This window comes from Rhagoletis pomonella, unplaced genomic scaffold (genome assembly GCF_013731165.1).
Source record: "Rhagoletis pomonella isolate Grant_MI unplaced genomic scaffold, Rhpom_1.0 Rhpom_scaffold_00003, whole genome shotgun sequence".
Lineage (NCBI taxonomy): Eukaryota > Metazoa > Arthropoda > Insecta > Diptera > Tephritidae > Rhagoletis > Rhagoletis pomonella.
Window position 1 is genome coordinate 71,985,473 of NW_023458557.1, and position 16,220 is coordinate 72,001,692.

General features: G+C 36.0%; 1 protein-coding gene across 3 annotated transcripts in view; it reads right to left on the minus strand.

Moving 5' to 3' along the window:
- Positions 1-3,319: 3,319 nt before the first annotated feature.
- The window catches only part of LOC118735481, a 35,869-nt gene continuing 22,968 nt past the window's right edge, over positions 3,320-16,220 (minus strand). For all 3 annotated transcript variants that reach the window (XM_036465263.1, XM_036465264.1, XM_036465262.1), the window contains 4 exons: positions 15,472-16,150; positions 11,070-11,260; positions 10,534-11,006; positions 3,320-5,498 (listed from right to left, as the gene is read on the minus strand). In XM_036465263.1, coding sequence (XP_036321156.1) covers positions 5,296-5,498; positions 10,534-11,006; positions 11,070-11,260; positions 15,472-16,150 — 1,546 coding nt within the window. In that variant the 3' untranslated portion in view covers positions 3,320-5,295. The remainder of the gene's footprint in view (positions 5,499-10,533; positions 11,007-11,069; positions 11,261-15,471; positions 16,151-16,220) is intronic.

A 16,220-nucleotide genomic window follows, 5' to 3' on the forward strand; every position in this document is an offset into this window, starting at 1 on the left:
AAACTGTATTTTAGCAAGAATGGCCCGTAGTTATAGTCAAAATAAAGTCGACTCTAAAGTTAAAAGCAGCTTTTTGACATAACTTTCAATGGAATATCTGTCAAAAAAACCTGCTTTTAACTTTAGAGTCGACTTTATTTTGCCTATAACTACAGGCCAATGAGTTTTAACTTGCGACTATGACTATGGGCCAATATGTTTAAGAAATTTGTCTACCGATTTGGCTCTCAGAGATCGAGCCAACTGAGTATTTAGATTTTCTCCACGAATGAAACTAGCCTTTCCAGCTGGTGTTTAGTGTTAACGACCTTAGACCGGCGTGAAATTAATAAAAATTATTTATTTCCGTCGTGCGCAAAAACTTGCAAGAAACCAGCAAAACGAGAGAGAATTAAGAAAGCAAAAATTACAGCTGAACTTGCAAGTTTAACTGGATTTTTACTGGATAAATTTTTACTAGTAACTATTTGCTGGTAAGAAAAACAGCTGATGGCATGATGCTTAATGCAATTCACATTACCAAAATAATTGTTTGTGGTGTTTTTAGAGTTGCAATTGACAAAATAAGCTTATTTAAATATATATTAAGATGGGAAATACTATTTTTCTTAGAAAATTGCTTCGGAAAATAACAAATTAATCAGCTGTTCATAAAACTAGCAATTTCCTGCTGGTTTTGCGTTTTCGTACTTTCTTGCATATTTCCTTCATTAGTAGTATATATTGCCTTACTTTCCGAAATTTGGTTACTGGCAAGTTACTGGACATTTTTCGCTGGAGAATGCGAAAACACAACTATAATTTGTGAGACACAAAGCTCCATGCAAGTGAATGTTTTTGACTTTGAAAGAGCAAATTTTCTTCATTGCGTCATATAAGCTATCCCATCTTGTAACGCCAGGTTTGCTAAGTGTATGTCCTAAAACCCTATAAATGATCTCTGCTGTTTTGTCCAGCAGAGTTCCACAGGACGTTACATTTTCTAATGGCATTATGATGTATTGCACATCGAGATGTATTATTGCCTGTTTTAAGGATTCGATTAACATCTGTTGTAGCTCACAAATTCAACGTATGTGCAGCACACCTAAAACGAAACGCTAATGGTAAATCACGTGAATCAGTTACTTAATCTTCTTCTTCGTCGGAAACATCCTATTCTAAATTCCTCAGTTCTATGTTTGGAATTGATACACCAAAACATGTGAATGCTTTGATGAAGTTACTACCATTATCAGTCACTCTGGCGACTATCTGCGCGGGATTCAAATTCAAACCAGCCTGGGCTCAAATCGTAACATCTGTTCAAGGATGAAAAACTATACGAAAGAAAATTACGCGATACGCCAGGCGTATAAGCTGAATGGGATAAAGGGTACGCTCACGTATTTCATAGTCCGAAAGATGTATTTTACGTGACGAGAAATACGGTGTCTTATGTGACGATTCAAGCCCTGAACTCCGTCCACTATCATCGAAATTTATAATTATGAATTCCAGGAAACCTTCTACAAGCTAGTGTTTTACATTGGCAGCCGAGATCCGCATCGAACCAATGAGCAGTTACTCCAAGGAAACTGCTTTTTCGACTTGACCATACATACCGTGGCGGCTGAAATAAAAGACTCGCCTTACTTTGAAGAGTTTTGGCTATTATTCCATGGTTTATTTTATGTTTAATATTTATTTTATAAAAGCCTGGGCATGAATCGCGTAACTTTGAAACGATAGTCGTTCAAACGATACTGACAAAACGATGTTGTCAAAACACTGATTTATGCATTTGTGTTGCTGTTACGTGTTACTGTTACGTGAAGCAAAACTGGAATCGAGTTGACGATATCGCCCAAACGATCAAACAATTTTTGATTTTTATGAAGCAAGACAATCTCGACACGATATCGTTCAGACGATTGTCGTCATACGGGATTCATGCCCTGGCTAGCTATACAACAAACACCATATAAATCCCCTTTTCAAACTTAATACAAAAATTATAAAAATTCGACAAATTTTAACCAAATTTTTAAACTTTTTATTCAAAATTTTTATAAAAATGTTTGGTATGCAGTTTCTAGTCCATTCAATTTTAATGTAATAAAGTGCAAGTTTCAAGTGACCAGAAAATACCACTTTATTACACTAAAATTGAATGGGCTACAAAACTGCTAAACTTTCTTCTAAAACTTCCGAATAAAAAGTATGAAAATTTGGTGAAAATTTGCAGAATTTTTATAATTCTTGTTCAAAGTTTGAAAAGCGGATCTATATGATGTTTGTTGCATAACTACATAGGCCTTTATGAAAATATGTTAAATATAAAATAAACTAAATAAATATAGCCGACACTCTTAAAAGTACGACGAGTCTATTAATTTTTCCGCCAGTGTATATCACCAAAAGTACAAATATACTGCACGGATTCTTATCCCAGCTAGCACATTTGCCAGACAATTTCTGATATCAGACAAGTCGGAATAAAACGTTGATTATTTAGACAAGTCTTACATGTTTCGTAAAGATTTCTGGGCGAAATGACTGGAGAATTTTATTTATGTATTTCCTTATCCGATATGTCTGATCGAATTATGTCCGACTTCGGGCATACACGTATGATAACTCTTATTTTCCATGATTATTTGGTCAGACATCTGTTACATATGCGTCAGAATCGTCTGTAATTAAGTCCCACGTCGTGTCGGTTAGACTTCCAGTCAACCTCTCCATACGCTTCTCTGACCGATATCGGCCAAAACCATTCAGAATTCTGAGTTTTTTGCCGACGAGTCTACGACGGATATCTAACAGATTTTGACAATTTTGCTAGCTGAGATGTTAATTTGATGTCTGACATTTGTAGCCCATATTCTTCTTCACAGTGATCTTCGACTGATTACATTTAACGCATGGCTTTGCAAACCTAAATTATTTCACATGGCTATAAAAAGGCTATTGTGCTACACTCAGAGAAACCACTGAATTGATGAAGAGTTATAGAATCCTCGCTTCCAGCTTCCCTGCCTTTTTGTTTTTACTTGTTTGGCATAATCGTGATACTCTGCAAACGGCTTCATCACCATGTTTTCTCTTTAAAGGGCTCAAAAAGTTTGACGACGAATTCGGGGATCCTTTAATTTTTACAATACTTAAGGCTCTGTTATGCATACTTGGCATTGCTTGAGAGTTGTCACATAAGGAATCTGTTAAATGAGCTTCGCGTGTAAGCGGTTACCCAACGCACAGCATTACATACGTAAAAGTCTGTTGGTTTTTGATTTCTATGTAAAAATGGTATAGCAGTGCATGCAATGCCAAGTATGCATAACAGAGCCTTTAGGCTCACACTTCACACTAGAGGTGGGAACTACTACCAACTATCGTTGGTGTGACTATTTCGCAACTTCGCAATTTCTGCAATCATTGTCAGACTATCAATCGTTTAGCAATTTTCCGGAAAACTATCGATACTATCGCGATATTATCGTTAAATAAATTAAAAATAGTGTTATGCTTGAAACACAATACCAGGCGAACGGCGAAGTTCGCCGAATCGGGCGATGCCGTCGTTCACCGTTCGCCCCGCTATTTCGCCTACTTTAACAGAATTAGAGCGGTAGCGAAAACAGCTGATACCATTTCGTCGCACTTATAAGTTAGGTGACCATATTTTGGAAAACGAAACCATATTTAGAAATGATGAAATGATAAATATAAATATAAGGCAAGAGGGAATTATTATAAATTATTTTATTTTAAGCCAGATTTAACGAATCGATCACTGTACTTTCCAACCATCAAACATAATTCGTGTTACATGCTGTTTTCTTTTAAAACTTTGAAAGTAAAAAAAACATACGGCCACCTTTGGCATATACTGCCGCTATCGCCCAGCATAGCGATAGAAATAAATCTAGCGCCACGAAACGCCGCCGAGCGAACTTCGCATTTCGCTTTGGCTGTGTTCAATTTCATATGCCGGCGGGTGTTCTAATTTTGACAGCGGTAATTTCGCTGTGGTGAGTTCGCCGTTTGCCGGCATTGTGTTTCCACGGTTAATGATAATTCGATTTTAAAGATTACAAAAGAATTTTACTCAGTTGAAAGTTTCATTCGAATGATTATCTAAATAAGAATTTATTCGAATAATGCCCAACTCTGCTTCGGTTTGGCCGGAAAGCTAAAATAAGTAGTGTAGTACGTTATTTTTCAACCAAAATGTTTTTGTTTACTGTTTTTTTTTAAATCAGTTTTATTTTATTTTGAAAGTATGTAGCTCCGAGTGACTGCATTTATTGGTTTTAATAACCTATGCATAGTGATTTTTTCGATTACATTTTAATTTATTTCATATTAAATAAAAATTACAATTGTACATACTTAAAAAATACGATTCTTATTTCTTAAAAAGTAAAGAGAGAATAGCTATGTATGACACCGGGGTCTTTGGTCTGCGAGTTTTCTCTTCGGTACCAATCTTTTGCTATATATAATTATATTATTTTTCAAGTTGCACAGTAATAAAAATAAAAATAAGAATACAATACATAGAGCATAACCACCCAGAATATCCAGCCAGGTGTGAACACAGTAAATACACATACTTACATACATACATAATATGTATTGTAGTATAGTACATATTAAAGATTTGGTACTTGTTGCTTAAGAATTATATGACTAGTAGAGATGTTTTGACAAAAGCATTTAGTTACTTACATTTACATACATACATTCATTACATATAATTTGATTATAATAATTCCAAAAATTAGTTAAATAATAGACCACATAGAAAACACATTGTTCGTCCCATTAGTGCAGCGCTTAATTTAAATTTAGTACTCATTTAAACACAACAGCAGGTGTTCTTATTTGTCTTGTGTGGTTTTCAGTTTTAGTAGAAGAGTCATTGTTAAGTTAAAAAATTCCAAAAGCAATTAAAAATTACATTTTCCTTTGAATGAGCTAGTTATCTAGGTGTTTGAAGTGCTACCTGCTAGAAGCTACAAATTGTATATTCACAAGAAATGCAGACTCTTCCAACGTCTTTGGTTATTTTTATAGAATTTGAAAATATGTAACTGCTATTTGTGTATTTATGCAAATGTCTTGTTTGTTTCATGTTTAATCTTATTAATTATATGGGTGTAATAATATTTTTATTTAATTTTTTTGTACAAGCTTAAGTGCGTACTAATAATTTTATTAAATTTTTAATAATAAATAATACCTATAACGACACGTAATTAAATTAAAAATTTACTTAAATTAGTAAATTTCAAGATTTACGTTTAATTAATTAAGATTAAAAGTTTTGTTTGTGTTATCTTGATTGCCATACAAATAACAATTATCATCTGGAGCTTCTCCATAATTTTTTAAAGCCAAAGTCAATAGTTCAGTTCTGTTCTTCAAAGCTACGACTACAAATGCACCATTTGGAAGTATCTCACAAGCGGTTATTTGGCCGGGGGGCTTGTAAACAGCAAGTGATTTACCTGAAAATAAATATGCATTAAGAAGAAATAAGTACGTAAATACATATATAAAATGCTTGTGGTATTTGCAATTATAATTGTAAATATTAAGTACTAAAGAAATTCTGCAGGCGACACATCAGTAACATAGTGTGCCACCCCGTACTTTTTGGAGTTAAGGAAAATTGAGATACGGTTTCTACAGGAAATGTGGGTTAAACTGACTGGAAGTCACATTCCGTGGATAAAAACATGCAACTTTTGTTTGCAACATTTTTTCTCGGAAGTGCCTTTATCAACCTATAATGACCTTCGAATTTCAACTCATCCTGGACTTCTAAAATGGTCGAAAACGTTCTTATGGAAAACAAAAAAAATGTGAATCACCAATTTGGAGATGCTTAGTCTTTAAGTACTATTACTTTCGACCGGAAGTGTGACAACATCAAGGCGCACGCCACAAATCGGAGGAGAAGCTCGGCCAAACACTAACATATGTGTAAGCGCCAATCTAAAAAAAAAAACAAATTTATTGCTATCGTAATGTATCAAGTTCTTTCATTTTATCGATTTATGGATAATTATTGATATACCGAAATTTTCTGGTTTATCGAAACGAGGTTTCCGGACTTTTCAAAGTACACTTAGGTCTTTTTTTATGCAGTACATGCGTTCCTCAGAAGGCCGCATAAAAAAGTTCTTTACTTTCATACAAAAAAAGGGATGCGTTGCAGCATTTTCAAAAATCGCATAAATTCAGATACTCCATGTAAAAAATTCTAAAAACCGCATAAAAAAATCCAGTGCGGCAATATTAAGCAAAAAAAAATATTTCTTCACTTCAACACTTATTATTCCATGTAAAACTCAACATTAATGAAATAAATAAAATTGTATCTGTATTTGAACCAAAAACAAAAAAAAAGTACTACAATAAATACATGAAGAATACAAAGACAAATTATGTATCAGAAGCGTTGTCTCTTACTCACTGAAAGAAAGTAATAAAAACTCTCAAAAAAGCAAAATCTCTACAGGGAAAAAATGGTTTAAAAACCCGCATAAAAAGAGACCTATGTGTATATGGAGTTACTAATATACCTAATGTTTTATAAATATATCGAGTTTTTACTGTTTATCTTTACTGTTTATTTTAACTGTTTGTATGGAGTTATCAGAGTGTAACGAGCTATCGAAATTTTTCGATGGATATCGAAATTTATGGAGCTACCAAGATAAATCGAGTGATCGAAATTTATACAGTTAGTTATACAGTAGTTATCCAAGATTTATCGGCTCAATTAGAACCAGTTTTCGTCTGCCAGATCTTTGCAGCATATTTCAAGCTGAACTTACGGCAATCAACGAAGCATGCGGTAGCTGTCTTTTCTGATAGCCAAGCAGCTATTAAAACACTTAATTGTGACAAATCGTCATCAAGGATTATCATGGAATGTAGACGTACCCTAAATGAACTGGCAAGGTAACAAACACTGTGCATAATATTAAAAAAAAATGTGTTTTAGGGTACTTCCACCTTGCCGACATCCTTAATACATCAAATAAGTCGCGGCATTACTTAAAAGAATTTCCGGCACTGCTCAAAAATGTATATAATCTAGAGGTGGCAGATATTGCGTACCTGTGAAAATGTCATGTTTACTCAAAAGTCACGGGTAACTGCTGTGACAACTTCCATAAAGTCACTGTGACAGACTGTGATAAGGGAGCAGTCGCAATGATGTTTTTGTAGTAGGATTGCGCTGCTACGAACTGTGACTATGATAAAGTAGCACTTGTAATTACATAACTGCGACCAGTTATTTACGACTGAAATCGGATTAATGTTGTTTGATATTAAAATTTCACACCATTAAAAATGAATGTGAATGACCAAAACAAACGACGAAAATAGTCAGTGATGCTAAATAAATAAATAACGGCCTTAGAAGATTCCGGTTTGCAACTTTTTTGTCATAGTCACGGATTAAAATCACTGTGACTGCAAAGTCACAGTCACAAATAACGTTGTTCTTCAAAAGTCACGAGATCACCCATCTCTAATATAGTCCATTTTCCGAAATAGTTGTTTACAGTAACGCACTGATTATAGTACAAACAATGGCATTGCTGCCTTGTGTTTAAAGATATATTGCAACATGTTCGAGCGAAATTCTGTGTACTAAAGTTGAAGACAAACCAAAACTCAGAGTTCCAGAAAGTCACGTTTGGTATCCTGATCTGCATAATCTACAACGCACACAATCGCAATCCCCGTTCGAACTGAAACAAAGTTTGAAAATGAAATTTTGCACACAGATGGTTTGTGACCTGGATTGAAAAATATGCTACTTTCTTAACCACTTTCCCGCTCAGAACAAATTTGGCACACATAATACGGATTTCCAAACGATGGTCTTAGATTGAAAATAATTCCGATAAATCAAGAGGGCGTGGCCCCTCCCAAATATATTGGAATTTACAGAATGCATACTTATCTCTGGAAGTATTTGGGAAAGAGTACTGGAACTTGGAAATCGCGATTGAAGTTTGGAATACAATTTCTCAAAAACGCGGAGATAGATTTTCTCCAAAGTCTCTGAAAATGTTACTAGTTCACAAAACTCTTAAATTATTTAATTTTTAATGTTTATTGTTAATTAGTTTTGAGTTTATGAAGGATTTTCTTTAGTAAAATTTACTCGTAAGCGCCATTTGTCCACAAATTGGCAGCCACTTTGTATGAAATACGACAAAATGTGACCAAAATTTCTACTAAATTAACGACACTTTTTACTCAATATCTCGGAAACTAAAGGAGATGTACAAAAATTAGGAACACCATTTCTAAGATATTGATTAGTTTAATATGACTGTATCACTAACTAAATTTTTACTAAATTATCGAAAAAATTGTAGTCAATATATCGGAAACTAAAAGAGATATCTAAAAACTGATGACACTAATCGAAATACCTGATTTCAAAATATATAACTGTATCTAGAACAAAAATCGTTAAAATAGCGTATACGACAATCTTTTACCCCGATATGTGAAATCAAATTCATACTCACGAAGAAAAATGGGCATTTTTGGAAAATACAAAAAAAAATCCATGTCCATGTAGAAAAATTGGAGCGTGGTTCCTCCCGTACAAATTTACTATTTTATACTGCATGTCTCTAGAGGTGTTTATGGTAGAGTGCTGGGACTTGGTATTGGGATATATAAAATCAATTCCATACTCATGGAAAAAAATAAGGATTATAAGAAAAGGGGGGGGCGTGGCACTTCCCGTATTGACTTTTTCTTACCACATATCTCTGGCAGTGTTTGTGGAAGAATACTGGAACTAGGTATGGAGTTATTTATTTATTTAAAATGTATCCATTGCTCATGGTAAAAATTCGGGTTATTAGAAATGGAGGCCTCCCATATATACTAAAACTATTATAATACATATCTCTTGACGGATAGATACATATGAGATTTATTTTATCAGTTCCGTACTGGCAGACAAAATTTCAGTTAATGGAAAAGGGAGAGCCGGCTTCGTAGTGGTGGGAAACTCTCGATAGTCACACCATCGCTAGTTTTCGCAATTTCTGGAAAGACTATCGATACTATCGCGATAGTATCGTAAAAAAATTAGCCGATTTTAAAATGATTTTTTTTTTATTTTCAGCCAAAATGTATTTAATTCAAATACATATGTATGTGTGTTGATGTTGGTTGATTTTTCCGACGGGGTGGTAAGATGATTTATTTTGGAACGATTTTCCGTCATCCCTTTGTCAAGTTTGATGTTAATATCGAGACAGCGAAGATTAACCTATTACCGGCTTCTAAAAAAAGGACACTATGGCATTTCTAATAATTAGTCATCGACGATCGATCACATTACCTACGATAAATGAACATAAATTAAGGACAAAAACTCGAACCAGATAGAACGAAAAATGACACTGAAGATGGCACAACGCCGAAACCGGTTTGTCTGCAAACCAAACTTGACAAAGGATGACAGAAATTCGTTCGAAAATAAATCACATATGTATGTACTATATATTCAGTCCTTGAAAAAAATAAGTTACATACATGTAAAACGTTAACAAAACTGATTTACATGCTTAGTATGCACAGCAATACAAATTATTTAAATTTTATGACAGAAATTTGTTTTTACAGTAAAACGTACATATATGTGTGTACAGTGCTTTCAGAAGTATTCGTTATCAGTGTACGAAAATAAACTATATTGTACGTTACTATTTCGTTTCGTTTATTACTTCTACAGTTCGATACAATACGAAAACACACGAATACAGACGAAACAACAAACGAAATGAATCGTGCATAGAAAAATATGTGTATGTATGTAGTACATATTTTTTAATTGAATTGGATATGAAAATTTACAGAAAAAAATATTTTTCACGTAATTGAAACGTTTGCACACATATAAAACGTACCCTATGGTACAATTGTCACAAACGAAAATCTAACGTTTCCCGTTGGGGAAAATGACAGTGAATCTTACAATTTGTTTCTGTCTATGTACAAAACCACAAATGATATGATGATCGATGAGCAAATGGGAATTGTTTTGTACAGTTTATTTTCGTACCCTGTTCGTTATTTAGTTTTTTTTCACAATATTCAAAATGTTTTCCATTAAAAATGTTTATCGGTAATTTATATTTTAAATATGTATATGTACATAGCTCATTCTGCTACAAAAACCATAGGGATATTCTCGAAGACTCGCATAGCCCTTCCACGGTTCACGGGCTGCAAGATATGCAAGACTTTCACATAGGAAAACAAGTTTTTTACCGTTCAATTTGAGCACCGTGCAAGAGCTTAGTATTTTAAATTTGCTAACATGTTTATAATGGAAAACATTTTGAATACTATGAAAAAACTAAATAACAAATACTGATACTGAAGTGAAAGTACATGCATACGCATGGGCCAGGTAGGCGCGGCAGGTTTTGGACCAGTCTAATACATAAGTACGTATATAAAAGGTTCTGATATTTTTTTGCCCATTACCTGTATTCAGTTCCCATACGCGTATGGAGTTATCGCGTCCTTCTTTATCTCGTGACAGCAATACCTTTCCCAGTGGATCCAATTTTAAAAATGTCACCGGCGCATTATGCCCAATAATAGTTGACCTACAATTGCCTGTTATCAAGTCCCAAATTAATATTTTCGCATCTTCCAAACCAGCTATAACGCATGCATTCGTTTGTGATATCGCCAAGGATACGGTGTTACAGACAGGTTTCCATTTCTTAAACAATGTACCGCTTTGTAAATCATAGACGACAATAAAATTGGGTGTAGGTTCATTTAGCTCTTTGGCAACAACGCAAACGTATGAACCCTCGTAGGTAATGGCCGATAGCGAGGTAATGAAATCATGATGTGGAATGCGCAAATCGTAGAGTAGCTTCTTCTGTGATAGATGCCAAACCAACAGTGGAAATGGTTTTTGTGTCTCATCGCCGCAAACAAGAATGCTATTGAGAAAAAAATTAATATGTAAATTAATGGAAAATATTAAATGTACACAATAAACTTACCGTCCATCACCAGAAACTAGCAGCGAATTAAGAAATCGGTCTTCGCCAGCTTTGAAGGTCATTACGCAATCCCCGGACTCCAGATTCATGAGATGGACATACATACGATTGCGTGATAAGCATACCACATGATTTTGATCATGCAAGCCAAAGTATGGCATTTTCTGATTCATAACCCCTTTCAAAGTTATCTAAAAAAAATTATTTATATTCGCATTGTTGTGATCAGTATATATACCAATAGGTTTATTTATTTCTAAATATATGTACATAAATGCGTCTACTAATAATCCTTCCGCTGCTCCGCGTGTCGAATGGGCTGTCGCAAGCACACAGGCTACTTAATTATGGATTTTTTTTTACACATTAATAAACAAATTTATCAAGGCCGTAGCCAGGTAGGGGCTTATAAGATGAAGTGTTTGGCTGAGCTGCTCCGATTTGGGGCGTGTGCCTTGATGTTATAACACAAATGGGTGGACCTACAGTGTTTGTACCGCCTCCAAATGGCAAATGGTTTTAGATGTTGCTCGGGCTAGCGATCGAACCCAGGTCCTCGCGGTGGTAGTACGCACTTGGCCACAGCATGTGCCATTTGCACATGAGGCCTGCAAATATCTTTAGCTTTCATGCGGATTGTGGCTATTCGTTTACTGTTGGTAATGAGTTTGATACAAGTTGTTGAGGCCTCCGCCCAACTACAAATCACACATTAAATTTGTGCGCCCTCTCATGGCAGCTGTAATAGATTTGGCATGCTGCAAATTTTTCGCGAAACCAAACCAGCAAATGGATAGTGACAGCTTTCCTATAAAGAGTCCGCATATTTTAAGCGCATATCAGTAAGTTTGGGGGAAATAAACCGAGGGTGTTTTGGGGTTTCCATTGGGTATATTTATTACCTTACGGGTCCCAACCCAATACACAACCCATTGGGGGAGAGTATTTGAAGATGCTCATTCATAGAGCGCAAGTCGCTTGCTCCAAGAAAACAGACGCCCGATTGTAGCTGAACAGCTGCTGCGAAGTCGGAGCCTCCTCTCTTTCTGTCGTGAACCTGGAGGACGCAAGAGTCGGGATTCAGTATAGTGGTTCAACCATAACTGCATACCCAGAAGAAGGCCAATAAGGAAAGGAAAGATTTTCTGGACTATCGAAAACAGCGAGATGATTGGGGAAAAAATATTTGAAGAGTTTGCTGAAAATCCGTTTAGCATAAAAATGATTGAAGAAAAAGTTTCAAATGATTTTTATGTGATATGTTAACCTTTGCCTCTCGCCCCTCTACATAACATCCTGCCAGCGTCCTTGAGATTTACGTTTGGTCATTGTGAGGCAGAGCTACTTTTATTAAGTCTTTCGTGGATATATAAATACATATATAATTTAACTAGCAGACCCGGCGAACTTCGCCCGCCCAAAATTAATTTTTTTGATTGAAAAATTTTGGTTCAACATTGTCACAGTCTAGTTCATGATTTTCAGTGACGCATTTATCGTCTAATATTACGGGTTGGTGGTTGTTAGAAGGCATACTTCCCTTACCATCCTAAATAACCTAGCAAAAGGCGCCAAGCCCCCTTATAAAATAGCCACAATTTTTTCTAAGAGTATGGGATTCATTTCATATTTCTCCATACCATGTTCGAGTACTCTACCATGAACACTTCTATAGATATGCACTATAAAAAATTCGGTTTGTATGGGAGGTACCACGCCCCCTTTTCCAATAACCGCAATCTTTTTCCATAAGTATGCGATTGTTTTCATATATCTCCATATCATGTTCGCGTACTCTACCATGAACACTTCCAGAGATATGCCACGCCCCCTTTTCCATTAGCCCCTATTATTCTTCATAACGATACGATTGATTTCATATATCCCCATACCAAGTTTCTGTACTCTCCCACGATATATGCAGTATGAAAAATTCGGTTTGTGTGGGAAGTGCCACGCCCCCTTTTTCAATAACCACAATTTTTTTCCATGAGTATGCGATTGTTTTCATATATCTCCATGCCATGTTCCGATTCACATACCCACCATATATGCACAAAAAATTTCATAGAGATCGGTCAAGCCGTTTTAGTTCGACCATTAACACCGTGACACGAGATTTTTTTATTTTAGATAATCTTTAGTCAGAGCGTGTTTCTATTCCACTCACTATGTGTTTAGGTATGCCGATTCATCATATCGATATCTGCCAAATCCACACATCGCAAATGGTTTGGTAAACAAGGAAAGGTTACGCTGGAACACAAGGACGACTCAAGCCATAGGTATGATGTTAACGACGATGCTTCTTGTAAGGCAAAAGTGGAAAGAGAGAGACGTTTTAATGCTGGCTGTGTATAAAAACCGATTTCTAAATCTAACCGGTTTAACTGAAGGTGTGAGATAGATGGCAAGCGTCATTCTCCTTAGTACAATACGTCCCAGCCCACGCAATAGTTGTGTTTTTTTCGCTGAATTATGTCTACGTCGTTAAAAAGTTCGTACAGTTTGTCATCCTATCTTTCTCAAAACGCTTCGCCAACACAAATAGGGCCACGGATTTTGCGTAGAACTGTTCTATTGAATGCACCCAAAGTCTTCTAATTTTTGTTCGACATCGGCCATTTTTATGCAGCATGTAAAATAGCGACCATGGTGAGAGTTTTGTAGAACGCATATTTTTGGAGAGAGCTCTAGTTTTTAATTGCCTATCAAGAGTTTTTATTCACTTCATCTCTTCTTTATCTCCTTTTTGTAAACTGAAAGTGTATTCCAGCAGCTTTTTCTGTATAAATGGTGCCGCTGCTGTTGGGCTTGGCAGCTCTTATTGCAGATTGCAGAAGTTGCAACGAGAGTGAGTTACCCTGCCTAAAACTTCGTTTGATCTGAACAGCTCGGAAAAGTCACTACGAATTTGAACGGAGCTAGAGTTGTGATCAACGTCACTCTACCTAGCCATATAAGTTTTGTAGGGATCTATAACTTAGCCATGGCTTCGTAGAGGGCAGCTTCTCTTCGTACTATCAAAAGTGGCTTTAAAATCGACGAAAAGAAGGCGTCTGTTCATTTTATTGTCTAAGGTCGATCGTGGATTTTCCAGGTCTGAAGCCACACTGATAAGGTCAAATTATTTGGTTCATAAAGGTCTTCAGTATTATGCATAGAATCGTCGATCGTGTGCAATACAAAAAAGGCTCGGTGATCGGGGAAAGCATCTGGATCTCCTTTCATGTGAATTGGGCAAAGTACACTTAGCATCTATCAATTAGACCAAATTCTGCCTTACAACTGGTTAATGAGTCCTATCAACTCTACACTACCGGTTTTGAACAGATCAGACGCTCTTTCAGCGGATCCCGGAGCTTTATGGTTTTTAAAAGTCATTATTGCTGTTCTCATTTCGTCGTGGTCAAGTGGAGGGACATGAGCTTCGTCTCTAAACTTCGCTCCGTGTTTTTCTTTGTCACATTCGCCACCTGTGTCGCCATTCAAAAGCGTTGAGGTGTGTTCCTTCTTTGACGTTTTTTATATGACCTTCATCCTTTTTGGAAGAACTAGCGCTTGAAATCATTTGATCTTTTCGTTATTTTCTTGATAAAACTGTCGCACCATATTCTTGCCGTCTAGCAGCTCAAGCTCTTCGCACTCACGTCATTAATTATATATTATCTCTGAAACCGCAACTATAGCCGAGTGGTTAGATAGCTTACCGGCACTTGGCACAGTCTAAGTTCCATTTATAGTTCGACAAACAACCAAGGTATTTTTTAATAGCGGCCGACCTTTGGCAATGCCAAACATCTGTGTGTATTCCTATCATGAAACAGCTTCTCAAAAAAAAAAAATTTGCTACATGGTTGCAAATCTAGATGTTCCCTCAAATGTCATACGCAGATACATCGTCTTTAGAAGGGGACGGAGAAGAGCTCAATTAGCGGAAAAGGAAGCCATCTCCATCTACATTGACACGGCTAAAGTGGACTGCGGTGTACTGTGGCTGAAAAACTATGCCAGCATATTCCAAACTGAAGTTTTGGGTATCTGTGAAGCCTACGGGTTTGTTACGAATAGTGTTACCAGAAAAGAAGAACAATGATTTATTGTTATCGTTTTGTCTGATTTCCCGGCCACAGAAACACAAAAATTAAGGAAAGAGCAGCGAAGCATATTAGACAGCAGCTTATCGTTTTTGCAAAACCGCCCATCTCCCAATTGTAAAACCGCCTATCTTACGGCACTCAAATTTTACAGGAAAACACCCGCTAATTTTAACAGGCAGTCGATTAAACGGGCCCTTACTGGTCTAAACGGTACTGGGATACCTTCTGAAGCAAATACCAACAGAGCTGACGCTTATAGAAAAGGTTTTCAATTTAATCTTTTACTATACTAAATTCCTTACCTTATATTTCCCTTCGTCCAGGTTTATCACCTTAATTTCACGCCGACATAAAACAGCCGCCTCATAGTTGCCAACTGGACACATAGACGTCGGCTGCGGTATGCCAAATAATTGCCGCACTCGCGAACAACTCTGCACATCCCAAATGCATATTTCCTCCCGTTCGGTGCTTATCGATGCCACATAGTAACCTTTTTGAGGCAAATTGACCAAAACATCATAACTACTAGTTGATACATCCTCTTCAGATCCCAAATTAAAATTTAATATCTCCATAAAAGGTATTTCGATCTCATTGGTATACTCAAGCCAAGAGCGAATCTTTTCATCATCTTTGAGTGTTATGTCGTCTCTTATGCGTACTTTCAGATAGTATTTAATTAAAGTGAAAAACTGATGACCATCATAATTAAGTTCGCGCATATAGTTTGTCAAAAAGTCCTTTAAAAAAGCGATATGAATCCAGGATTGCACTTTAATTTTTGCCAACTCTTCAGACACCAATATATCATGCATTAAATAGGCTGGGCCATTAGAATGAACTTTATCGGCAATCCACTGAAGATCCGTGAAATAGAAACAATTGAACAGCATTTCGATTTTATCCGGTGCTGCATTATCTTCAACTATGGCACAGAAATGATGATAAGGCAGTTTTAAGTACTTTTGGTAATTATAACTGAAAGTGAAAACAAAAAATTGTAGACTAAAATGCCAAAAACGACCTTACTTAGCTGCTTTTAAGCTTA